Below are 27,683 nucleotides of genomic sequence, written 5' to 3' on the forward strand. Positions count from 1 at the left end.
GTTTCAAACCTTAAATTGTAATCTGTTTTATGTTTTTTTTTTCTATGGGAGTGTTATTTGTTATTTGCTGACAAACTGAACAAAACAGGTTTAATCCGTAAACCGTTATTTTAGATTTGACCAATAAAACAATACACTTATGTAACCACTAAGACTTTGGCTGCCTGCTTCTCCAATAAGACCATGGCTTTGCTGATCCAGCTTTACAGTCCCAGCATAAACCAAACTAGACCATCATTCTGGTCTAAATGGATATTTCCAGCAAGGAACACTTAGCTGTTGAACTTTGTAGGTAGCTTGTACTAACTTTTTTTGGCATTTGAACTCACTCAATGAGTCTGAAAAGTCCTGGCTGCTGTTGTGAATTGAGTGTGCAAGTGCTGAAATGAACAATCTCATGAGTAACAGGCCGAAACCTCTCCCCCTGTAGATAAACAGAATGAGCTGGAGATCCCTTCGCCCACTTCGAAATCGCGGGAGAGGAAGAGGAGGCAGCAGCAGCTCATGAATCAGATCAGCGGGGTGAGGAAGGTCACGCATGGCCCTGGTCTACCCAGCAGCTGCAGTACGGCCAGGTTCGGCGTTAAAACAGATTTGGAGGACTTGCTCTCTAAGGTATAGTTGTACATTACATACCACCTGTTGTATGGAAATCGTGCAATTTTGTCGAGTTTGTATTGTAATTGGACGGATCCTTTCTTGCCTTATGCAGGACCTGGAGAACATCAACAAGTGGGGTCTGAACATCTTCAACGTTTCGGAGCACTCCCACCACCGGCCTCTGACCTGCATCATGTATGCCATCTTTCAGGTTAGTACATAAAAAAAGCTCATCTCACAAGTGAAAGTGGGTTTTTTAAAAATTAAATGTAACTAAAGCATGTTTTTTTTTTTCACGTAGGAGAGAGATTTAATGAAGACATTCAAAATCCCAGTGGACACCTTTGTGACATACATGATGACCCTTGAAGACCACTACCACGCAGACGTGGCCTATCACAACAGTCTCCACGCGGCTGATGTGGCCCAGTCCACACACATCCTGCTGTCCACACCCGCACTGGAGGTGAGGAACTCGAACATGTAGCCAGTCATAGCTGTTTCTGAGTCCTCTGAACTGATTTGTCTTTAATCTTCCTTATGTGTGAACCCTCTACTCTCTAAACAGCCTGCATGTTTTGTCTGCAGCTGGTTTTCGCTTCGTCTTCTCTTAGTGCAAAAATAAAACTTGAAAAGACAAAGCTGTCTTTTATCTACAAAATGTTTTGTTTTATTAAAGGTCATTGGCAAACAAAGTCAAAACTGAATCTGTTTCAACTTACAGAGTTGTGTTATGATGCTTGAACTGTGTGCAAAACACAGTACTTGACCAAGTTCATTGGATTGAGGAAAGTTGATCCACGTCAAGTAACACAGTCCTTTCGCCATTATTATTCACAGGCAGTCTTTACAGACCTGGAGATCCTGGCCGCTATCTTTGCAGCAGCCATCCATGACGTGGACCACCCAGGGGTTTCAAACCAGTTCCTAATTAATACCAGTGAGTGTGTTTTATCTACTCCTCCCTTTACATAATGAAGACTATGCATGCTTATGAGTCGAAACTGCTGCAGTTATTGTAACTCAAACCATATGGAAGAGCAAAGCCTCAATGTTATGACTGCTATGTTATGACCATGCCTCTCTTTACTGCAGACTCCGAGCTGGCGCTCATGTACAATGATGAGTCTGTTCTCGAGAACCATCACCTAGCGGTTGGTTTCAAGCTCTTGCAAGGGGAAAACTGTGATATCTTCCAAAACCTCTCCAAGAAACAGCGACAGTCTCTAAGGAAAATGGTCATTGACGTGGTAGGCAGCCATACATTACCCACCAACCATACACAGTAAAAAAAGTTGCTGCCTTAAATTTTTAAGTACAATCAACTTGGATGTTTAAGTCATTTCAACTTCAATTAAATTAAACTGGCTTAAAACAAATAGCTGAATCTTGTATATAATTTAAAAAAGTTGAAAATTGCTTAACTCATTTTGATGAGTTAAAGCAATGTAAAAACATAAGTGTATAACTTATTGATCATAAAATGTTGTACAGTGTAGGCCTATTAATTTAAAATGTACTCTAAAGTAAAACTTTAATTGAAGTATTTCACCCTTACAAAAAACCCTCACTCGGACAGATTCCTATTGAAATGACTGAGCCTGCAAAAATGCGTCGAACAATAGTGCGTCTCCCAACTAAGTAACTTTCCATCTCTCTCAATAGGTACTAGCGACAGACATGTCCAAGCACATGAGCTTACTGGCTGACTTGAAGACAATGGTCGAGACCAAGAAGGTGACGAGTTCAGGAGTGTTGTTGCTCGACAACTATACAGACAGGATACAGGTGAGTCTTGTGTCCTCAACAACAACATTCAGTTCTTCACTGCTTCCTCGATATCATTTAACGTCATGTCTCACTATGTCCACAGGTCTTAAGAAATATGGTTCACTGTGCCGATCTCAGCAATCCCACCAAGCCATTGGATCTGTACCGGCAATGGACGGACCGCATTATGGAAGAGTTTTTCCACCAGGGTGACCGAGAGAGAGAGCGAGGCATGGAGATCAGTCCGATGTGTGACAAACACACCGCTTCAGTGGAGAAGTCTCAGGTGGGCATCCATCGCCTCCAAGTCATTCCTCGTGGAAAAAGAACTGCACTTTAGCATACTTTTCAAAAGAGCATTTATTATGGAAATAATATACTTAAGTGTGAACTGAATGGGATGTTTTTCAAACATTTAACTGAATGTTATTTGCAATTCAATTTACATTAAGTTCAATTAGTGAACTTAAGAGTGCTTTTTTGACCCACTTGAGTAGGCTTACATTTTTATAATTATAGTGATAGTTTCATAGTTTTATAGCCAAGCACTGTGCATGTGCTTTATGTTGTTAAATGTTGTAATGTTGTTTATGTATGTTAGTCGACACATCAAAATAATTGTACAGCATGACAACATATTATTAAACTATTTAAAAAGCACTTTAAAGTAAAACTTAATTTGACATTATTACAAAGTGGACTTTTAAAAGTGTACTTAAGTGTGTTAAGAAACTCTTTAAGTACACTTAATGGCCTTTTATTTCATTATTATATTATCTGCAGATTTGTTTTGTTTTTTTATATATATTTTAAGATTTGAAATACTGTACACTACAGGTGGACATTCAATACAATTAAGTGCATTTCTTTTGGTCAAGTCTGGCCATTTCTAGAAGGGACTTATCATGTGTTTGTTTTCCTTTTAGGTTGGTTTCATTGACTACATCGTGCACCCGCTATGGGAGACTTGGGGGGACCTGGTGCATCCAGATGCACAGGATATCTTGGACACTTTAGAAGAGAACAGGAACTGGTACCACAGCATGATACCACAGAGTCCCTCCCCTCCCTTTTTCGAAACGGGAACTGACGGTGGAGATAAGTTTCAGTTCGAGTTGGAGGACGAAGAAGGAGCCAAGCAGGATACAGAGAACCTCTTAGAGACAGACAGTGTAGAGACTGTGACGCGTTCTCCTTCATCTGCCGAGACGTAGCACCTCACTACATGTTGGCCGTATTTGATGACAGAGTAAAGTGGAGGAAGGTTATTCTCCTGCTATCTGAGAATCCCACTGTGGACCACTGTGTCTTGGGACTCTGCTGTTGTTACAGAGCCTATAATGAGGAGTGAGCGAACATCCTACACAATATAGTTTTCACAGAATTTGCAAGAATCCAGTCAAGTTGGACATTGGAAAGTGGACGGATTGGCGAACCCCGAAGGTGCCATAAGCTGGATTTTCTTAATCAGACACTACAGTCTGATCTGAATGTTGGAGTGGGTTTCTGTGAAAGAGAAATGCTGACCCTCATATAAGAGGGGTTTGTACTACAACATTAAATTGACTTTTTTGTAAAAAAAAAAAAATACATGTTTGTTTGTACTTCAAAAGTGAGGAATGTCGTCATGCTGAAAGCAAAAGCATGTAATTCCCAGCCCTGTATTGGGAATGCAGTCTTCCTAAATTTTAGACAACAGAGTAATCTATTTCTTGTGCCAGCATACTTTCTTTATTTAATACAAAACCTTTGTACTTTGTAACACACAGTTTCTCTTTTAAAAGGCGTTCTTAAAAAGCGATTCCTCTGGTACAACAAATCTGATGTTTTATGTCGTATTAAGTTTTTTTTAAAAGGATCCAAAGAGTTCAGCATTTTAGTGGTTACTCTTAAGGAATGTCCTGGGCTGGATATAAATTAAGCTCTTTTGATTGTATTAGTGGCAATTATGTTGATTACCACAGAATATATATACTGTATATATATATATATATATATATATATATATATATATATATATATATATATTTATTTATTTATATATATATAATGTTTATTTTTGTTTGTTTTTTTAAACTTGTATTATATTTCAATTGTAAGAGCCATTGTAAGTACAATAAGGAACTACTTATTGATTTTTGCCTTTTTTTAAAACTGTTGGATAGTCTGAATTTAAATTATGGTCAAAATCATTTTTTCTTTGGTAACTGACATCATCCCACAGATGTTGTCGATCGAGCTGCACTAGTATTGAACCCAGATCATTCCTTTTAAACCACTTTAATATGGGAAACAAACTGGCGATAAACAAACATCAACATCACTTAATAGCAACATTAAACCGATAACTGTTTTTTATGTACTATATATTTAAAAATGACCTCTTTGTGTCTGTAAATGTCACTAAGATACTTTAATGTCAAGAAACAAAAGACACTTCAGATTTAACATTAAAAATGTCAACTCTTATATGTTTCATTTCTTAGAATCTAAGCTGTTAATATTCACGGAACAAAGTCAACAATAAACCTCAATTACTCAATCACTGATGTCAAACAATGTGGTTCCTCCTGAATGTTCTTACTGGTCAGGAACGGATGTGGTGAACGCACGTCATTCTGGCAGAGATTAGCCTTTAAATCAACAAATATCTTTTTTTCCTAACAAGATGTATAATATTTGCTTCTGTTAACCTTTTTTCTAATGTATTTACTTCTTTTTATTTGATTCACGGAAGCATGACTACATTTTGCCACAGTTCAACTGACATAATTTGCCAAAATTGAAATTACGGTTACAGTATGAAGCTAAAACTTGTCTTTTCTACTCATGTTTGTCATTGTGAAGTGGATGATGAACAAGCACACTGTGGAACAACTGTGATTTCACTGGTGGAATCACTGTTATCTCCATTATTATTATATTTATTATTATTATATTATCAGTTTTAGTATTAATCCTCTGTTAAAGTTGTGTTGCACATTTCTTATTTGTCAAAAAAAGAGAGATTAAACAAAGAAAGAAATGAAAATGCTTGGGTCTGTAAGTGATGTAATTTCTTTTGCATGCTCCATGTCAATCTATAGGGGCAGACGGCCTAGAATTGGATTGAACCAAACGGGAAAATTTGTCACTGTAAGATTCCTGCACATAATATAGACCATATAGCTACAAGAAAATAGTGTTCACACTTTATATTAGGTGTCTATAACTACTATTAACTTACATTTAAAAAAAAGTTAGGTACAATTGTTAGAGGATGGTGATGAAGGCAGGAGATGGATATAATTCCATCCATTTTATTACAAAACTAAAATAAAGAAGGTAATACATTGAATTGCAACCTGAGGATGGTTAAAATACACCAAATAATGGGGGGACTCATCAATCAACTAATGACAACAAATGAAAAGCAGGAACAGGGAACAAAGGCAATGGGTACAGGAATAAACCGCAACAAAGCATCCACGTAATGACAATGTAGCCTACTTATTGTGTCCATGTTGTATTGTGAAACACTTTTGCTGCTATGGAGGTGGGATACGGGTACGTTTAGGGTCAGGTTTGGTGGTATATGGGTAGGTTTAAGGGTGGGTTAAGGTGTAAGGGAAGGGTCAACAGTGTAATTTTAATTCAAAAATTATTTACAGCTGTAATTTCATGCAGGTATTTTTACATTTAAGTACAATGTAAAAAACATGTATGTGCACAATAAGTGCATTCAAATGATTAATTTAGCCACCTAGTTTGGCTGTGAGATGTGTGGTTGAGTATAAATTTTAATATAAATTTGGATTTTTTTTAATGTATGTGTTAATTGAAGACTAGCAGTGATGTATAAAGTATCACGTTACTGCATTTATTAAACACATACATGAAAATGGGTGGAATAATTAGCTGTTAGCTATTTCCCCTGACCACGCAGATATAACAAACACCAAAAACAGAATGAAACAACGTACTCATTCACCACATATCAGAGTAGAGATCATGCAGACGTGACAGCAGCCACCACCTAGAAACAAATGAAGTGCATCCTGCTCAGCAAGACTGGTTTCACTGAGTAACATTTATGCAAAAGTTTGCCAGTGATGTCGATGATCAGCTGCAGCATCCTGACCTTTGTGTAGCGAACGCTGTGTTTTGACTGACTGAATTTAAAATTGTTACAAAGCATCTTATGATATCATGGATGCCACCCTAGAAATTTGATTCGTTTGAAACAAACCCCTCACGTTTAAATTGCGTTATTAACACATTAGGGCCATGCACTCTAAAAACAAATGCTTTGGCTCAACAACAACAAATGCAACCGTTTGCATCAATCTTTTAGAGTTATAACAACTTCTAATGACTTATATTCAACCAATAAACTACACTGAATTAGAGGAACTTAAACTTGTGGCGTAAGTTAATTATTTAAAAAAACATAGGCCTACGTGTTCCAACTAATTTCAACATAATTGAGAGGTGGCCCTGGAACCAATGAATCTTATCCAACCACAAAAACTTCAACATAACAGAAACTTTTAGAAATGTCAACCATAACAGAATTAAACACTAACAGTTCTTTCCCTTTCACATAAAATGCCACTCAATTGAACATTTATGGCCCGTTCACACCAAAAGCGATAACTATAAAGATAACCGATAACTATATCAGTGTCCACACCTGCGCACAATATCGTTCTGTTTATCATAAGCGCGTGCTGCAGTTTCGCCGCCTGTTGCTTTAAATGCTCGAGCTCTTTAAGCAGGATGTATTCTGATTGGCTCTCATGTTTATCATTCATTAGCTGGACAAAATAGTTCTGAAAGTGATTCAAAAAATATTGTTTCACTGTGCCGTTATCGTTATAGTTATGGTGTGGACTCTGCTATTCCTCTATATTTAGAACAATTTAAATCTTTATCGTATTGTTATATTTATTGTCCTTGGTGTGGACAGGCCTTAATGCTCCTTATGTAAAGCATGATGGGAACTAGAAATCCACTGCCCAATTTTCAGCAACTTAAAAGGTTTACCGTAATTCAATCATTAATTGGAATTTTTAACTTGTAACCATGCATTTATTTAAGGTGTGGAAAAAGGTCCCCTGAATTTCTTTTTTTAAAGTTTGACGGAAAAGCTTTGCCACTCGAAAAATCTAGTTTGGTAAATATAGCAGTTTACTGAAATATATTTTCTGACACAGTGTTAATAGTAGTACTTGCTTGAATAAACAAAAACTAGACAAGAGAACGGGGGTCTAGGAGTTACCAGAGTACATAGGGAAGATGCTTGGGACGTGCTATTTAGGGTACAGTCACTTTTTAAAAAAAAATCCCGTGACACTTGGGTTAACTTTTTCCATCGCTGCCATGTCAATATGAAAGCTTGGGAATTTTTTTTTGGAGTGCCACAAAAACTTTGCAGTGTTTGACGTCAAAGTGCTTGTTGTTCCAGTGAGCGGCATGTGGAAACTCAATACATGTGGGCCACTGGAGGCTTTTCTTAGGGCCCAGAGCTCCAGAGGAGGAAGTGATCAAGCTTCTTCATGACAAAAACCAGTCTGATTACTTTCCCTTCATGGAAAAGGGCAAATTTCCTGATAGCAAGATCGTTTATCATGCACTCAAAATGAGGGCCATGTTGAATATCATTCAAGGGGAATAAAACAATGAGTTTGTTGACAGAGAGGAATACAATTCCTGAGAATGAGGACTGACTGTGACAAACCTGAAATTTACAGTACATGCATATGTATGCAAGTAGGTGTAACCTGACATACAGAGGAAATTGTTCTAGTAAATCTGTCTCTTTGATCTGTTGATCACATCTAACCTTCGCTCTCGCCCATCACCACAAACCGAACGTCAAACATTCTGCACAACTCAAACAGAGAATAAATGATTTTCTTACATATTCAGACTGTGCTACAATGCTGAACAAACATCCATGGTAAAGGTTTCTTATGTTCTGTCACTGACAATTTTATCTATTAAAGGGGTCCAATTATGCCCTTTTAATAAGTCTTGATTTTGTTTTGGGGGTGTACTACAGTATGTTTTCATGCTTGATTGTTCAAAAAACACATTATTTTTCACATATTTTACATTATTACAGCTCCTCTCACCTCAGTCTGTTAGAACCATAGACAGTAAAAGAAATGGACACAGCGACCCCCTTGATTTCAAAAGAGAAAACTGAAGCCCGGTTAGAGCACTCACTTCCTGATGGCTGAGCGACTGCGCAGGCTCAAACTGAAGCTGTGCCAAGACAAATCTGAATCACCTAATTCCTCAAAAACCTTGTTGAAATATTTTGTCCTGTTGCTTTTTTGGACTCTCTATCTATGGGCTTCTCCCTTGACTTTATGCCTCCATGTCCCCCCGATTGCCTCATAGACAGTAAAAGATTGCCTGCGAGCTATACGGTGTCTATACGGTAATGTCTCTATTGTGCGACATAAAGTCGCGTGGTTATGATGCAATCCTTAGCCTATTTTTACAAAAACGGCTTCTACGGGGCGTAACGTAAGATACAAAGTAATGGAGCCTTTTATACATTGTCGTGTTTCTTTAGAAATAAATAATGGACAAATGAAGTCTTTGGACGCCTCAGATGTAAAGTTATTCACTGTCAAAGTGACGTCAAAATGAATGGGAGTCAATGGAATGCTAACAGCAGGTGATAGTCAGCTACAATGGCGGCTCCCGGAAGGCTTAAATTTTTCCGGCTGATGGATTACCCCCTTGGTTAGAACGTGTTATTTTCGATGAAGCCCCTCCTTCCAAAATACAAAATGTACTGTGATTGGTTAGCTGGTCCAGTGTGCTGTGATTGGTTAGCTGGCCCAGTGAGTTGTGATTGGCAGCGCTTAGCGCGTGTTCTGGAAATGTCCCGCCCCTCCATAACGGCAAGCTCTACTCAGATGTAAATATTAACAATGACATTATATTAATTTCAAACCATTTTGAGCCCGATTCAAACCCTGACACAATGTCAACGAACAAGAGGATTGTGCAGAACAGATTTCAAGCACGGACTTTACAAGCTAATTTCACAGGATGTTTCAAAAGAGTGGTATGTTTTTGTTGTAATTTGATTGTTGTTAAAAACGATCTTATCCTCCATTTAATCATATTTGTCGGCAAACTATGGTAATACAATCAGTAAACGATCACAAAATCAAGCAAGAGCTTACAAAAGCTACAGTAAACACTACATCAATACTGTAATGTTAGCAGGCTAGCAGAGGCAAAGCTTTGCCTTTCATTTACATCATAGCTATCATAGCAACTAACTTACATAAAACGTATAATTGCAACTGTCATATAAAACACAACTACAAATGATAAGATGAACTTACAGGTAGTGATCCATAAACAACAGATTATCCTGACAAAATGGGAATGGCCACGTCTTTCACGAGAACCTCTTGTGCGTTGTATTCTACCTGTCTGCTTATTTCCATAAAATGTGCAGCACACAAACAGGTTATAATCTTCAGGAACAGTGTTTAAAAATTATTTTAACCTCTCTAAGTTTGTTAGGCTTAGGAAAAACTTTTCCGGGGTGGAAAAAACATGGACAACACTCTTCTCTACGCCCTTTTTTTTTTCGTATTCCGTAGGTGGAGATTATTTAAAGGGACATTGTGTAGGAATTTCTCCCATTTAGCGGTGAAATTGTATTTTGCATTCAAGCGAACTGTGCTCTCCAGCGCCTCGCTTTTTCAAATGCGTGTTGCATCTACGGTAGCTGTTATGTACCAAAAAGCTATGACAGGATGTCTTCTAATAGCACTTCGTCGAGTTTTCCTTCGGGTGAACAGGTTTGTTATTTCAAACAAACTGCAACTTGACACAACGAACAAACGAATGTTACAGTATAAATAATAACAGTGCAATGCAGCCTTTTAAACTTGCCGGGGCAGTGACAAGCGGCTCTCACTGCTCTGCCCCTCCAGGTTCAGCTGCTTTCAGTTACGTGACGCTGGTTCTGAACGAAAACACGTTGTGGAAATGCGTTGGCCTAGTTCTTTTTGACCCTCTCTGCTATTATAGTTTTTCAAGATGGCGGAACGACATGGAAGCCTCCATGGACCTACCCGCATAGACATAATAAATACATAGACGCCCTTTTGGCCGCTGGAGCGTACGTCAACGGCGCCACCATATTGCAGAGGGCAACTTTCCCATACCTCTCATTATGGGAATTGAGAAAAATGGCTGCTTCATGTGCTGCTTGGGGCTGTACATATCGCCACACAACTGAAAACAGGTCTCGGGGAATTACCTTTCATAAACAAGACTGAACATTTTTTTCTGGTTGTATTTGGTCATTATATAATTAGTAATAGTAACGTACACCACGTACAAACCAATGAAATCGGTTGATAGATGTAAACCTTATTATTGTTTTTATCCACGAAAACCGCAACTCACCCGTTTACTTGCATTTGTTTACAGCGCAGTCTTGCCCTCAGCAAAATGGCAGACGCGTTGACGTATCGCAGCAACGTTCCAAAGCGGCCAATAGGGCGTCTATGTATTTATTATATCTTTGCCTACCCGTCACATGTATATAAAGATAATAAATTCTTCGTTTACGAGGATAAGTCAGGTTAATTGGCAGAGGTATTTGTACACCATTGAGGACATATATATGAATAAAAATATTGATTTTAGATAATAAAATACCAAAAAAACTACACATAGTCCCTTAAAATGAGGGACATTATGACTACATAAGATCCGGAAAATGTGTTGTAGTCAAAACGTAGTTCGTTGGAGTTCTTGAAAAGTGTATTCTGTTAAATAAAATATCTCCCTTTGGAGTAGACTTTGAGCTTTGTAACCTTGCAATCTTTTTATGCTCAAAAAGCAATATTACACACTAACTAAAGTCGAAAAAGTGAAAAGCATAATAGGACCCAATTTAAGAAAAACTTTTTCTTTTTTTTTTCTTTAAAAAAATGTCTATTGTGGGTTCAATGCATTCCTTCATTTAATACACCTTTTTCAGTATTATACTGCACATTAATATTTAGTAACTGGTGTTATCTGGATTTCATAATTGGACAAAAACGAAAAACTTGTAATTAGATAATATTACTTTTTAAAAAAACTTTATTTCTTATAATTTAACTTTTTAATGATTTAATTAATTATTAACTTTTTATAAATGTATGAACCCTCTACAGTTCCTTCTCAAAGCCTAGTTCGGGAAACCCTGACATAATGCAATGTGTAATGCAACTAATGTTGTTGAAAACCAAAAAAAAAAAAAAAAAATGCCTCTTTGTAATTTAATCAGTATGGTACAAGATTATAAAATTGTAATTAACAAGTTAGGTCAAAAAAAGTAATCAAAAAGTAGTCAGATTATATTATCTAAAATGTGGAATGTAATAGATTACTACAATGTTTATCATGTAATTTGTATTCAGTAATGGACTTTATAAGTAACCTGCCCAGCACTGTTAATAGCCTATTCCTATTTATTTATTTCATTGTGCATGTTTTATTGCTATTTTTTAATGTAGAATTAAATGCCTGTTAATCGTAATTAAAAAGAAAAAAGCCTGGGTGTGCAATGCATAGATGACTGTAAATCACATTTATTGTTTTATTATTCTCTAAAATCTGCAATGAATAGTCTGTCTATGTTTATTCGGTCAGAGACCTGTTACCTAACCTAAGTTGTTGGTGTAAATTACTGTTAAATGAGTCATGACCTACCTGTTTTCAGTTAGTACTATTCTCAGATGAGAGATTCCAGTAGTTGTTGACAAGATTTAAAGATTTCAGTGGCCTTTAACGTCTCTTTTTACCATCTGAAAATCAGTTTTGGCTGCTGACCCCTTGTGGCTTTATACAGTATTGTACAGTACCAGTATAACTTTAGTAATGCGTGACAATGTGCCATGCTGAAATGTGTCAGAAAAACCAAAGGACTGAAGACTATTTTGATTCAATAAAATCTTTTTTCTTCTTTTTTTTTTTTACACTTAAACAAGCTTTTGTAGTGGGAAGAGGACCGAGGACGGGTACTGAGAATAAGGTGAACCATATTCCTCTGTTAAGAGGAGACGATCAACAGGGCATTCAAAACTTCATAATGAATAATATTAATGTATCAAAATCTATTAAATCTGAAAAAGGAATAAGTATTTTCCCTAGTGGCATCAGACCTTTTGTCCACCAGCAGGAGGCGCTCTATCAAATTAGTATCGTTCTCAGGATCAGACCAAGGATCAGACAGTCCGTTTGCCCTCTTTTTATCCCTCCTGTGAATCTACTATTGCTTGGCTCTCAGGTCATGAATATTAACTACGCAACGTGACGCAGGCCCAACTGATTCGCTGACAGACCTGCGTAGAACGCTGCGAACAAACGAATCCTACTACGTTTAAAGGATTGGCTCATGAATATCAATTTGTTTCGTGACTGGACGCTCCAGGGAGGTTGCCAAGGTACGTCGTCGTGACCTTATTAATATTCATGAGTAGTAAAGCCTTCTCCATAGTAGGGTTGGTAATTACGCGACCCTCCCACACTCTCTCGTTCTCCGTTCATCGGCTGTCTGTCCTCAGCATCCCCTCTGTGGTGATGGCGTGTGTGGATGCTGCTGATGCGGCGGTGCCCGGGGCCTAACACACCGGTTACCGGGAAACCCGCGAGACGAAGACGTGTGGGGCTGGGCAGTATGAGCCTTTCCTTTAACGACCGGTCACCGGATCACTACTGTATCTCGTGTCCGTTTGTTTGCTTGCGTGAAACCGAGGAATGAAGTGCTGCAACCATGATGCAAGGTAAAAATCCACATTGGGCCCTTAAATTCATCGCTGTCTGTTGATATTATTTATTAGCGTGCTAATATTCTCTAGGCGACTGCACTGTGTATGACATCCAAATGCAGCACATGCTTGTTTTGGTGTCTGTCTCCTTGAAGGAGGTGAAGGATTATGTGTCTCACGTTGTATGGCAAGTGTGTGTGTGTGTGTGTGTGTGTGTGTGTGTGTGTGTGTGTGTGTGTGTGTGTGTGTGTGTTTGCACCGTGACACACAAACATCATGATGGCACAATTAAATTTAGGTTATATTTTAAAGGCGTTTTACACATGTGATCCAGTGCACAAGGAATACGTACCTCCCATGTAAATCTGCCATCAGGATGTTTGTGTGTCTTTGCTCTGTGGTCTACAGTCCCACCCTCATGATCTTATAGGTCATCATGATTTATTTCCTCTAATTTAAAGGGATAGTTCATCTAAAAAAATCCAAATTTATTCACTTTTTTGTTGTCTCAGACCTGTACGATTTAGTTTCTTCTGGGAAACACAAAAGGGAATTTTGAAGAATGGACTGGTCATTATTTTCCATGCGATTACAATTAATGGGGACTTAAGCTTTCAAACTTCAGAAAGTACACAAAAGCACCATAAAAGTGCAATATACACTACCATTCAAACATTTGGGGTCAGTAATTTTTTTAAAAGAAATTATACTTTTATTAATCAAGGATGCATTAAATTGATCATAAGTGACAGTAAAGACTTTTATATTGTTCTATTTCAAATGCTGTTCTTCAGCATCAAATTATCATCAGAAGGATGGAGTAAATGATGCTGAAAATTCAGCTTTGCCATCACAGAAATAAATTACATTTTAAAATATATTCAAATAGAAAACTGTTCTTTTAAATTGTTATAATATTAGGGATGCACGATATATTGGCCACCATAAATAAGTTTACTTTTAATGTTATCATTATCGGCCCGATAATGAAATTTGGCCGATAAATAATGGATTATCTCCTTAAGCTGAGACACTTCAAATGCACACTGTTCGCCATGACATTTTTGAATTGTTTGAAATATAATTGGAATCACTTAAATAAGTGCAACATGCAAGTCTAATGCAACATGCAACATAATTGTGTGCTTGGGACATGGATTAAATGGTTAAACTTTTTTTTTTTTAAATTATATAATTTTTTTTATTTAAATGTATTGGTCATTATATCGGTTATCGGCTTTCAAATATAAAAAATTATCGGTTATCGTATCGGGCAAAATGTTCATATTGGTTCATCCTTAAATAATATTTGAGAATATTACTCTTTTACTGTATTTTTGATCAAATAAATGCAGCCTTGTAGAGCATAAAAACAAAAACAAAGCAACAGATCCAAAGAACAGATCCAGTTCTCAACTTATTGACAATGATTTGGTCACACGGATCTCAAGTTACCATCTCACAGGATTATCAGTGAATAACAGCTTGAATTTCAATTCGTTTCTCACATCAAACTATTGAATGGTTCAGAAGACTTCGAATGTAGTGTAGCCTGTGTGTTGAATATGGACAGTTTGTATCATTTCTGAAGCCTGAAAGCTAGTCCACATTGATTATCGTTGCAATCTATTATTTGAAAAGAGCAACCAGTACTTTTCTCAAAACTTCTCCTTTTGTGTTCTTCCGAAGAACGAAAGTCATATGGTTGTTAAACAACATTAGGGTGCGTAAATGTGAACTATTCCTGTCTTAATTTAATGGCATTGTAGGATTCAAATGTTTAAGGTAGTGCACAAGCTGCAAGCAGTTTCATCTCCCTGTATTTGTTTTGGGATAACTCGACTTAATTGCCTCACTTTTAGCCAAGCGGAGGAGGAAATGTCAGCTTTTCCCTCGAGGTCTTCTAGGCTAGAGGCATGATGGGTGAACACACAACTAGACTAGACCTTTAAGCGGTCCCGTATGCCATCATGCCAAGATCTCCAGGCTATAAATTCTGTTGCTTTGTCTGTTAATATCGACCATGATGCCAGTCCTTGGGGATGCTTGTTTCTACATGCAAGTCAATTGGCATTGGCAGATTGAGAAAATATTGAAAAAATAAGCTTTAGATCTTGCATATTTGTTGTTGCTGACACCCTTCCACCAGTAAATGACTGCATGGCCTCATTGCAGATTTGGTCATCCAGGTCAAACATGCACTGTGAATCCCAGTACAGAGGTGCATGGGTAATTTGCCTCGATGCAATAATAATAATTAAACGTTTCATCATTTAATTCAGTCCACTCAGAATGAGGTCTTGGGGGGAAAAAATGTTTTTGCATTTTTTAGTTGCAGATGTTGAAATATTTATGAAAAATGTCACTCCCCTGGTGAGTGAATTCAGTGTTTGTTTTCAGATGTCAGTGAATTTAGCTCTACATTTAACTTAGCACCCGTGTTGCTTTGTGTTTGGGTAGTTGACAATAGGGATGGGACGGTATGAAAATGTCATATCACGATTATAGTAACCAAAATTATTGTGATTATCAATATTATCACGGTTTTGTTAAAACGAGATGAAAGTGTTCAAAAAGAACTGATGCTCACACTGAAAACATTTCAACAAGTTTTATATTTGAAAATCAACAAACAACAAATAAAACAAGCAGCTCTATGCACTTTTTAAAGCAATATTCTGTGGCATTTCCTTCCTTATAATGACCGTCGTCAATAGCAACGCATTATAACTCAGCGCACATCCATGTATATCACACAAACACAACGAACGCGCGCTTGCATCACCATTTTTGATTGTTTTGAAAATTAAATCAGAGTTGATTTTGTTTACAGAGTTTAATAATATTGTTGCAATTATTTTGTCTTGATGAGTTTTGTCCGCTGTACAAAATGGATTTAACGTTAACGGGTAAGATTTAAAACATTAATCTCAATTCAATATGTCCCGTAATTATGTGGTAAAAAAAAAAGTGTAATAAGTGTACAATGAATATACATTAAGTAAGGAACTAAGTAATTAAATAACGTTAGGCAGGGTCAATTTAGCTCAAAAGGAATAATGAATTAATTTATAGGGAATCACTTAAACGATTCACTTAAACGGCTCTCAAAGGACTCGTCCAGCGTTCAATTGAACGGGCCGTAACTATCAGCTCTAAAACGGATATAAATATCCAAACTATAGTGAAACACTATTTATTAGCAAGGTAACTTAGATCAGCAGTTTAAGACATTAAATCTGTAAGCACATAACACAAGACAATTATCTTTAAAATATAAACAAGACTATTGATTATTCAAGTTTCTAAATGCACTTTTAAGACATGACCTGAACGAACCATCAATCATTAATTTAACCCTTCTATCGTTTCTTAGGCGGGTTATTCAATTTTATCTCAATGCACCAGTTCAGCTAAGAGTCTGGAGGTAGGCCTATACTTGCGTTTGTCTGTGCGTTTCTTTGGGAATTCCTTTTGTCGGCGTAAAAGGGTGTTTCCCGGGTTCGTTGTCTGGCTGGTGGTCGATCTCCTCGTGGATAGATGTTTGGGCTGCCAATCACGTGGTGTGTTGGCGAATGGATGGAAACTTTGCAGCAAAACTTAACTTAGAATCGAGACTCTCAACGGAAAAGAAAATGATAAAGCTAAGAACAGAAAGACAAATGAGACGAGAGTAGTTATAGATGGTTTGCATGAAGCTGTTTAACCCATGGATGTTCTTCTGATCTTGTTTTGGGTTCTTTTGTCTGCTCGTCTACATGGTTACTCGTCTGTCCGGTTACTCGTCATGGCTTCTCCATGACTTCTGTAAATTTGCTCTAGCGAACAAATTCACAAACTAAACCTCAACCCAACATAACAAAAATTCTACTGACCGAACTGTTTGGGTCCTAAGATTTTAAACTCAGCTGTTTGTCCAGGCTCTTTGGATGAGTTCTGACCAATTAGGCACTGTCTTTATTTTAGAGGTGGCATTCTCTTCACCTCTCGTCGTAAATCATGCGTTATCTGCGATCTCCTTACTCTCCAGCTAGGGCTGGGCGATAAATCGATTTTATCGATTAACTCGAATGTGTAGTTTACGCCGATTTTTTTGAATGAAAATCGGTTTTCTCTTTAACAACCGCCGACGCTCCCCTCTGGGCTCCCGTAGTTCCGACCGGGCTCAGCGCTTGCCATGATAGAGATACACAAACAACATGGCAAATGAACAAGACCGCAGCAGCAGAAGCACACCCGCCGAAAACATTTACAAGCTGAATCTGCAGGGCCGCCAACTCTCACGAGTTCACTGTGAGAGACGCAATTTTGTCACTTTTTACACGCTCTCACGCCACACATCCATTTTATCATGCAGAGAAAAATCGCGAAGCAAAGAGGACACTGACACCGACAGACAAGACAGAGCAGGTTACTATTGATATGAAACAGATTCTCAGCTCTCAGATTCTGTCAATTTTATTACGAAATTCAAACAATAAACACCGTTTTGGCGCTTGTAAATGTGACGTGAGAGAACGCTGACTCCAGCTCTAGCAGAGAGTTTGAAGGGAACAGTTTAGACATTATTCCTATTATAAGAGCACAAAACATTTTACACAGATTTCAATCAAGCCATATTCTGAATTAAGAACATATGATCGTACTGATAGGAAACAAGACACACTTTAATTCAAACATCTAATAGTTATAACAATTACATGACCTGTATGTGATCTAAGCATAATAGATGCATACAGAGGTTGTAGATACAATATAGGATTATGTAGTTGAACAATGTTTGATTAGAAGTCCGTCAATAATTGTTTTGGGATGATTTTATGTATTTTATATGTAAAGTCTCGGCCTCTGTGGTTTTAAGAGATTTACACCCTGGGGTCGTCAAAAGGTCCTTAAAAAGGAGGAGGTCTGTTCTAAATCATTTGTCATGGGTTCAAACAATCTCTGCTGTTTCTTGGTGGGTCCCGAGCTGTGCCATCACTGAACCAATCTAACTTTGACCAGTTCTTCCTCTATTTAGCCTCATCTCTTTGAAGCTTGCAGGGCCATAAAGTCGTTTTGTAGACTAGCTGGAGCTGGGATCTTTACGGTTCTGGAATGTTGATTTGGGGTTTGGAGTGTTGAGTTCTGTGTGGAATTCTGTTTCAGAATCAGAATTTGAATGAATCACATGGAGGATTCATTTGTGTTCGGTTCGACCTCAATTCCTACAATTATTATCTCTTAAATGTCACTGTTAATAGTCTTGTTTGAACTTGTTCGTTCGTCTTTGGCTCAAAGCCACTTGCTGCGAACTTTTCTTCGCGGAAGCTTCACGTTTATGTCAAGTGAGTGAGAAAATATTTCAACTCAAAACAACATTTTGTGCCCAATTATTTCCCAGACGTAGCTTTGGTATTGAGGTCAAAGTTAACTCGCCTTGCGTTCGCTACAACAGTGTGTGATGGTCACACAGGACGACTCTGTGTTTTCCACTATTGCAGCGAATTTTTTGTGCATGTTTTGCAGACAGGGTGACCATCCTCGATTAAGTTTCCCTCGGGACTTTTGTAAAAGCAAAAATATGACCACACCTCAGATTTGGTCCTCTTAAAAGGCTGAAAAATCTCCCGAGCACAGTCACTGCCTTCTGTCATTCCTTCTCGAATAAAAAACAACAACAACATTGCGCGCTACACGCCTGCGTCAAACTGTTGCTGGCTGGACAGGATTTATGTTATTAAAATCGCGATAATCAAACACGGTTTTAATGATAATTAAATTTTAAACGATAATACTAACCGTCAGTACATTTTATCGTGGTTTATAGTAAAACCGGTAATCGTCCCATCCCTAGTTGACAACAAGCAGGGGCAGCAGTTGTACTTCATCAAAAAAAAATTGCAACTGCATCTAGCAAATTCTTGTATAATTATCATATATTATTTATTTATTGAGAGAATGAAGGGAATATTTCTACTTTAGTACTCATGGATTTAGCAAATGCTCCAAACCCAGCTAACAGGAAACATTCTCTTGGGTAACATTCTGGGAATGTTCTGTCAAAGTTATGAACAAATGTTCTTACAGTAATGTTAATAGAATGTTCTGTCAAAGTTATCTGGTCTTTAATAATGTTCTCAAAACTTAAGCACAAAAATTGTTTATACATCATTCCTGGAATGTTTTTTTTGTGTGTCTGTGTTATGAATTAATACAAAAATAAATATAAACTTTAACAATTTAATCAAGCTTTTAAAATGTAATCAAGTATCTTCCAGTCCTTTCAAGCTATACGTAATAACGCACAACATTCAAAAGATTAAATTGCGGACTATCTAGAAAAAATTAAATTATATACATATACAGGTAGATTGCCTTCCAAAAGCTGAGGTCAGTAAGTTATATTATAAATATTAGGCAGCATGACCGTTTTTCAACATTTATAATAATAAAAAAAATCTTGAGCACCAAGTCAGCATATTAGAAGGATTTCTAAAGGATCATGACTATTATTTTATTTAATAGCCTAAAATATATTAAAATAGAAAACAGTCTTCTTAAAATGGATAAAAAAAAATGTTTCACCATCTTATTGTTTAACTGCAGAAATAAATGCAGCCTTGGTGAGGAAAAAAAGAGTTCTTTCAAAAAAGAATTTGAACAGTATAGATATAGATTTCATCAAGACTGACTGATGTCATTTTTCTTGTAACATGTTGCACTAGAGGAACTGTGTATTATTTGGTTCCTGACTATAAACCTGATTTTTAACAGGACTGAAAAAGCGTACCCGAAAGGCCTTCGGGATACGGAAGAAGGAAAAGGACAGTGACTCCACGTGAGTAAGAACAGTCAGTGATTCGACCGAGGACATCAGCTCTGCACAGATCTCTACATGAATTTCTGATTCTGTGAATTCTGTGAATTGCTTTCTATAATGATTGTGCATTGCTATGCTAAGACTTGGCTCAGTGTAATTTTGTCAAATGTTTATTAGTAGCAGAGCCGGTCTTTAACTATTGGCATAAAGTCTGCTTCACTTTGCAGCTTATTTTATAATGTTTGTTGTGTTTTCATGCAACGCATTGGTTCTTTTTTCCTTTTTGCCTCCAGGGCTTGCATTGTCCACAACAATTTTCGAAGGCCCCATAACTTTTTCAGTTTTACATGATTTACTGGATAAGGATTTAGGATAAAAAATGTTTTAAATTTATATATTTTTAATAATAATAGTACGGTGGCCGAGAGAGCTCAGCATGATGTAACTGAAGAAAACGCATTCAGTAAAAATACACCAGCAATTTAAGAAAACATCTTAATGACAACACATGTGCCACAAATAGTTACAATGCAGCTAAATACAGAAACGCACTGCAAATACTCACAACGCAACCAAATACAGAAACCCGTTGCAAATACTCACAACACACATATGATCATGATGTTAAAATAAACAAAAAACTCACCTTTCAGGTCATCGACAACACCACTGACGAGTAGACGTTGAACAAAAAGCCCAGCCAGGTTCATCACTTGTTGGGTTCCCCTTAAACATTTCCGTTGTGGTCTGTGCAATTTGCAGCACGTTTCTGTATTTGGCTGCGTTGTGAATATTTGCAGCGCATTTCTATATTTGGATGCGTCGTGAGTATTTGGAGCACTTTTGTTGTCAAACTGATGAAGATGTTTTCTGAATTTGCTGGTGTTTTTTCTATTTGCACGTGTTTTCTTCAGTTGCAGCGCGTTGAGCTCTCGCGGCCACCGTATAATAGCCATCATGGAGTTATATGGTTTTATTAATTTCCAGTGCTAGAAATCACATATTTTTTCAAGACAGTGTGAATCCGTGTTTTAGTTTTTAGTAGTAGATTTTTAATACTTTTGGGTTTTTTACTGCTTGTGATTCTTATTTTAAATAATTTTAAGCCATCGTGAGGCCCCCTAGTGGGCCCCAGCTCCCTGGCAGGTCAATCTAAAATGGATAGTACACTAATAATAGACCTGTACTTATTATACTTATATACTTCTCATTCTGTCATATATCTGAACTCTGATGCTTTCATCTCTTTCAGTGGATCACCAGACAAAGAAAAATCTGTGAGTACAACACAATCCATGAAAGTGAATAAACATTCTACTAACTTACTTTAGGTAGTGTTGTGAATTATTATTTCATTGTGATCGTTCTTACAATGTTTCATCCCATATGTTTTATTCCCAGAAAAAAGCCAATGGTGCACCCAATGGTTTTTACGGTGAGATCGACTGGGATCGATATGTAAGTAAATCTCTCTGAATGCTGATTTTTCATACGGCCTTTATAGTTCCTGTGAATGTAATGCCTCATGTGTTTGTACCATAACAGAACTCTCCTGATGTGGATGATGAAGGGTACAGCGTTAAACCTGGAGAACAAGGGGGAAATATCCTTTTAGTCTTCACATGCAAATTGATCTGTACTCATTTCTCATCTTTTCTGACCTTTAATATGTAATGTTTCAAATATGTATAAAAATAAGATAAAAAAACTATGGAATTCCATAACAAGATTCACCAGCTTCAAAAGTCAAGATGGTCTGCTCCTCCAGTGAGTCCGAGGGAGAGGGAGAAGAGGAGCATGGGAAGAAATTTAAGATCAAGATCAAGCCATTGGCAGCAAACAGTGGAACCTGCACAGTATCTACTATGGATGAGCTGAAGGCTTCAGTGGGAACGCTGGCCATATCTCCTTCCCCTCTGGTTCGTCTTTAAGTTTTACTTTACACTGCTGATGTCCCATAATAATATTCACATTCAAATATTGAGATGATTTCCTCTTCTTCTGTTTCCTCACACAGAGAAAGAGTCCGGTAAGCATGTGTTTTTACACTTCTGTCTGGTTGTACCTTAGTTTAGTGTACCTTAGCTCTCAGGATGATAACGGCAAATGGTGAATCCATCAAAAGTGCTATACTAGACAAATCAGCAATGCTTGAAATTAATCTGAAATTCATAAATAAACTGCATAAATTCAACATGTTGAATCAGCCCAAAAAAACCCGACGGCGTCAGACTAGAGCCAACGGTGGTGCGGAAACACTCGGGTTGGTGTGTTTCGGGCTTTAACAGTTTAAATTTTTTTATTCTTTTTTTATTGGTGTCTGTCGATATTGGGTATTTGTTTGTGGATACTATTCACTATTTTTTTTCAATATTTTTGCTCTCATCTAATACTTAAAGTTAATCTTTGAAAACATGAATAATTTAATAACACCTGTAATCTTAAGCAAAACTCAAAAAAAACATCCATTTTCCATACATGCATACATATACACTACCGTTCAAAAGTTAGGGGTCTGAGAGATTTTTTTTATTGTTTTTGAAAAGTCTGTAATGCTCACCACGGCTGTGTCTATTTGATCAAAAAAACAGTAAAAATGGTAATAATATGAAAAGTCATTACAATTTAAAATAACTGTTTTCTATTGTAATACATAAATATAATGTATTCATGTGATGCAAAGCTGAATTTTCAGCATTATTACTCCAGTCTTCAGTGTCACATGATCCTTCAGAAATCATTTTAATATGTTTATTTGAGGGTGAATAAACATTTATTATTATTATCAGTGTTGAAAACAAATAGGTTTGTGGAAACCATGAAATAAATGTTATCTTTGAGTAATACATTTTTAAATAGAAACCTTTTGTAATATTATAATGCCTTTACTGTCACTTTTGATTAATTTAATGCATCCTTGCTGAATAAAAGTATTAATTTCTTTATAAAAAAACGTTCTGACCCCAAACTTTTGAACGGCACTATATTACATTTTATTATTATTATTATTTCCTACATTGTTTGTTGTAATGACTTGTACACTTGTACTATTTAAAATTATTTATTTTAGTTATAGTGTTTTTTTAGACAAAATAGTAATGACATTTAATATTGATTGATTATTGGCCATAACATGCAACTATTTTTATTTTAACAGTATCATTCAGAATTTTAATATTGCTGCATCACTGGAACTGTTTAAGTAAACAATGAGCGATATGTTTCAATCATAAATTCTTTGTTAGTTATGAGTTATTTGAATTACTGGCTTTATGTAAATTTTACATTTATGAATTTTGCAGATGCATTTATCCAAAGCAACTGACAATACATTGCATTCAAGTTATATAAACCCATAAACATGCTGTTGCCAGTAACATTTTGTACTCTTTGAGTCACAGAAATGCATTTATAATGCATTAATGCTTTCATGTATAATGAAGAAGTGTGCTTCCACCTGGAAAGATCCATCACGCATGTTTTCCTCTTCTAAATATTGTTTTTGTTAATAGTACTGATCTGTTACTCACTCCCTGACCAGGTCTGTTCTTTCCCCTTTTTTGCTGATCTCAGAGACGAAGTCCAGTAAGTATGGTTATTGTAAATGTAATAGATAAATATTACCAAAATGTACTGATATGATACTGATGTTGCTATTGCATGCGCAATAGAAGCTGTGTTCCACTGAACATGTCATTGTGATGATGCTTTATGGTGTGTTACTGCTATACTGACAGCTTGATACCCTCATGGATTAATATGAGTGAATCATTAGATTCTTGAAATAATCTGCAGCTTCAGCATGTTGGGTGTGAATGTCAGATGGAGTTCAGTGTTGGCACCTAGACTCTGTTGTCCATTTCCTGAAGATGTTTGCCGCTCATCAGTTGTGTCAGAGAAGCTTCAATAGTTTTCAATGATAAATGGAACTGATGGAAAACAATGTCCAGGTGCCAAATAATGCCTGTTATCTCACATGATTGGGCTGTATATTCAGTGCAGCGGTAGAAATGTGTCAAGGGGTGTATAATGTCAATGTGTATAAATATTTGCTTAAGAATAATATGTGGTCGCAGGTATGCATATATTTCCACTTTTGATTGTGGCCCATCTAATCAGAATTTACTATAGTTTTCTAATATTAGTTTTTTTGTTTTGTCTATTTCATTTGGTCATTTTAATTTTGGTCATATTGCCCACCTCTATCTTGTATCTATTGTTCAAAAGTATTTTTTTTTTAAAGAAATTAATACTTTTAGGAAATATTTCACAGTTTCCACAAACATGAACCAGCACAACTGTTATCAACTTTGATAACAATAAGAAATGTGTATTGAGCAGCAAATCAGCATATTAGAATGATTTCTGTGTGACACTGAAGACTAGAGTAATGATGTTGAAAATTCAGCTTTGATCACAGGAATAAATTACATTTTTGATATATATTTAAATAGAAAAACTATGGAAGCTTGTTTTCAATTCTGACTTTAAATCACACAATTCTTGACTTTATAACTCGCAATTCTGACATAACTCGCAGTTGCATATTATAAAGTCAGAATTGTGAGTTCATATCTCGCAATTCTAACTTTATAATGCAAATACGACTATATATCATGCAATTCTGACTTTAGAACTGACAGTTGCGAGTTTATATCACGAAATTCTGTGAAAGAAAAAAATATTTTGCAAGATGTTAACTAGGTGCACATAAGAGAGTTCTTTCAAAAACATTGTAAAGATCTTACCAAACCCAGTTTTTGGAACGGTAGTTTATGATATCTTCCCAGGTACCTAGGAGATTAATTTTTGGTACGTGTTTTATAGTAATATGTGTGAGAATATCAAAGAAAAGAGTTTCTATCCCATCATGTTAGTTCATATAAATGTTGTATATAGTGTTTGTGGTCCTTGAAATGTCTTTATCTTCTTCTGTGACCTTTGTTACAGTGCCAGATGAAACGAAACTTTTCAAGTGAGTGTTAATTTGGAAATATCGACTTGACTTGTATAGTCGTATCACTCCAGTTTGTCGATCATGGTTTTCAGTTTTAAATAGTTGTCGTCTTTGCATATTTCAGGTGAGGAGATTGCCAGACCAAGACGATCTACTCCAACACCCTCGACAACCCCAGGGCCTGGTTCAGACCCGCCCAGGTTAGTATGCCATCATCACCAATCCTTATGGAACTTTGTGGTTCTGCTCACTATTGAATTATTCATTTTCAATTGAGTAACCTTTCTAAATTACACTGCCTGAATACTCTTGGTATGTTTTGGACTTGTTGTTTTTCTTCTGTCTCGCATAAAAAGAGAATACACAGCAGCGTTTTTCGGCCCACCGTTCGAGACCAATTTTGAAGCACACAACTCCGAAGGTAACGCTTTCTATTATGGAAAGTTACATTCATACTTCTAAATAACCATACATTGCTGAGTTATTTTATGTGGCAAAATGTTATACCGGTATGTGGTTTACAAGATTACCTTGTTAACTGTCAGCGTCTTGGTAGCAGGAATCTTGGCACACTTTTTTTATTGCCTTTTTCGCCTCAACAAATTTTAGTAATGATCATATATTAGGCATCATTTGAAAGCTTAAATTTGCCCCATTATGCTATTTTAAATGTTCCTAATGTTGATTTCAGGGGTCTCCTACAATAGATTAGCATCAGAAGTAAAAAAAAAAAATAATAACAATAATAATATAAATTTGCAGCATTACCTCATTCCTCAAAGAGCCTAAAAGCCGTTTGCTCAAAGATTCAGACTTTCAGTGATAATACTCTTCTCTGATTGGTCAGATGGTCCAGTCTGTTGTGATTGGTCAACTGCTTTTAGCACGTGCTCGAAACGAAACTCCGATTACCGTTTTTGAATTTCAGCTCCAGACGCTTCCTTAGCACTTGGACACAAATTGTTACGAACAGTAATAATGGCATTGTGTTTCAATTCTAGTCCTTTTGAAGTGCATGCAAAGTGTATTCGCAACTCCAAAAACAGCGTCTTCTCGACGTGTCGACAACACAAACCAAACTCTTCCAGACCTCAGCTACAACTACAGTGTTTGAGGGCCGGTTGTTTGTGGGTAGCCAGTGAAGACCATAGGATGGCATAATGCAAATTTGTTACATGTTACATAGGTTTGTAACAGGAAGTAAGACTGGAATTGCAGACGACTCATTTCAGCAGTTCAGAATCGATTCTTTCTTTTAGGAGAAAAAATCACTTTATTTGTCTTCCGCTTTAATCTTTAAAACTTTGCAGACCTTATTACACACTAAAAAAGGTAATATGTGACGCTGGACCACAAAACCAGTCATATGGGTCAAATTTTTAAAATTGAGATGTATACATCACATGAAAGCATCAAATAAACATCAAATAAATAAGCTTACCATTGATGTATGGTTTGTTAGGATAGGACAATATTTGGCCGAGATACAACTATTGAAAATCTGGAATCTTGAGGGTGCAAAAGAATTGAAAAATTGAAAAAAGCCTTTAAAGATGTCCATTATATTCGTGATTGTGCTGCATTCACTCACAAAAATAAATGTTTTATATATTTACGGTAGGAAATTTACAAAATATCTTCATGGAACGTGATCTATACTTGAAATGCTAATGATTTTTGGCATAGAAGAAAAATCGATAATTTTGACCCATACAATGTATTGTTGGCTATTGCCACTAATAAACCTGTGCGACTTGTGACTGGTTTTGTGATCCAGGGTCACATATACAAAATAGCATAACGGGTGGCACTTTAAACACTCAAAAGTCATCCTATGAATACCGTTTTGAAGTTGGACATTGCGTTACCGTGGATATGGTACATTAAAACCTTTTAGCTGGCTCAACTTCAAATTTGGAACACAACTTAAGACATATGGCATTGATTTTCTAGCCATTATAGAGTCCAAATTATTTAGTAAAATATACATTTTGTATAAAAAATTTTCAGTTTGGTACATTTACTTAATAAACAATAAACTCTACATTTCTATAACTTTTTACACTTATTTCTGCAAGCTACTTTCACTTCTGCAATAATCTGCTGAGTGTTTCCTTTAAAAAGAGACTTGCTTCTGTATTCTAAAGTATTCATAAATTACAACCATTTAAGTTCAAAACTATGCTCAAAAAGGGGACGACAGTTAACAGGTTAATCAGAAGTTTATCAGAAAAATGTTCTTCTGTGTCTTGCTTTGCTTTGTCTTATGAAATATTTGTGTTTGTCAAGGATTGTATTGATGGGCGTTTCTTTCGTTAATGTTAATGACAGTGTTTGTGGTTGAGCCGGAGCCCTGGTGTCAGTCCGCTTCTCTCTCCACCTGTGTTCTGAGCAGATCTCTGCCCACTGCAGGTACTGCTCCACATTCATCACCTCACTGTACTTCCTGCACCTCATGGATAGGTGTGTCAAATGTCCAAAATATTTTTTATAGGCTTCAAAACTGTCACGGTGAAGGCACCAATAAAACGCATAACAGCAACACTGAAGCAGTTCCTAATGAAAGGGATTCAATGCTACAAAACATCATATTTCACAGCTCACCTCAGAGTGCGACTGGATCTACAAGATTCGCCAGAAAAATCTCATGTATTAGCAACATGACGTGATTAGGATTTGAACAGATCACACAAAAAGCCAAGAATCAACTCTATTTAACAGTTATTACGTTATGTATTAATTGTGGCAATAATATAACAAAAATTATCTT

At 36.6% G+C, this 27,683-nt stretch overlaps 2 protein-coding genes across 3 annotated transcripts in view; both read left to right on the plus strand.

Moving 5' to 3' along the window:
* The window catches only part of pde4bb (phosphodiesterase 4B, cAMP-specific b), a 75,429-nt gene extending 71,471 nt beyond the window's left edge, over positions 1-3,958 (plus strand). For both annotated transcript variants that reach the window (XM_077209197.1, XM_077209205.1), the window contains 8 exons: positions 431-615; positions 713-811; positions 902-1,066; positions 1,441-1,540; positions 1,696-1,850; positions 2,266-2,388; positions 2,474-2,656; positions 3,297-3,958. In XM_077209197.1, coding sequence (XP_077065312.1) covers positions 431-615; positions 713-811; positions 902-1,066; positions 1,441-1,540; positions 1,696-1,850; positions 2,266-2,388; positions 2,474-2,656; positions 3,297-3,584 — 1,298 coding nt within the window. In that variant the 3' untranslated portion in view covers positions 3,585-3,958. The remainder of the gene's footprint in view (positions 1-430; positions 616-712; positions 812-901; positions 1,067-1,440; positions 1,541-1,695; positions 1,851-2,265; positions 2,389-2,473; positions 2,657-3,296) is intronic.
* Positions 3,959-12,903: 8,945 nt separating this feature from the next.
* Positions 12,904-27,683, plus strand: part of sgip1b (SH3GL interacting endocytic adaptor 1b) — a 41,061-nt gene continuing 26,281 nt past the window's right edge. Inside the window, exons 1-12 of the mRNA XM_077209217.1 lie at positions 12,904-13,169; positions 19,911-19,974; positions 21,209-21,233; positions 21,358-21,414; positions 21,502-21,559; positions 21,691-21,875; positions 21,974-21,985; positions 23,530-23,541; positions 24,907-24,931; positions 25,038-25,113; positions 25,270-25,334; positions 27,245-27,325. Coding sequence (XP_077065332.1) covers positions 13,160-13,169; positions 19,911-19,974; positions 21,209-21,233; positions 21,358-21,414; positions 21,502-21,559; positions 21,691-21,875; positions 21,974-21,985; positions 23,530-23,541; positions 24,907-24,931; positions 25,038-25,113; positions 25,270-25,334; positions 27,245-27,325 — 670 coding nt within the window. The 5' untranslated portion in view covers positions 12,904-13,159. The remainder of the gene's footprint in view (positions 13,170-19,910; positions 19,975-21,208; positions 21,234-21,357; positions 21,415-21,501; positions 21,560-21,690; positions 21,876-21,973; positions 21,986-23,529; positions 23,542-24,906; positions 24,932-25,037; positions 25,114-25,269; positions 25,335-27,244; positions 27,326-27,683) is intronic.

Source organism: Siphateles boraxobius, unplaced genomic scaffold (genome assembly GCF_051911475.1).
Source record: "Siphateles boraxobius isolate OS27281-9 unplaced genomic scaffold, OSU_SipBor_1 1, whole genome shotgun sequence".
Lineage (NCBI taxonomy): Eukaryota > Metazoa > Chordata > Actinopteri > Cypriniformes > Leuciscidae > Siphateles > Siphateles boraxobius.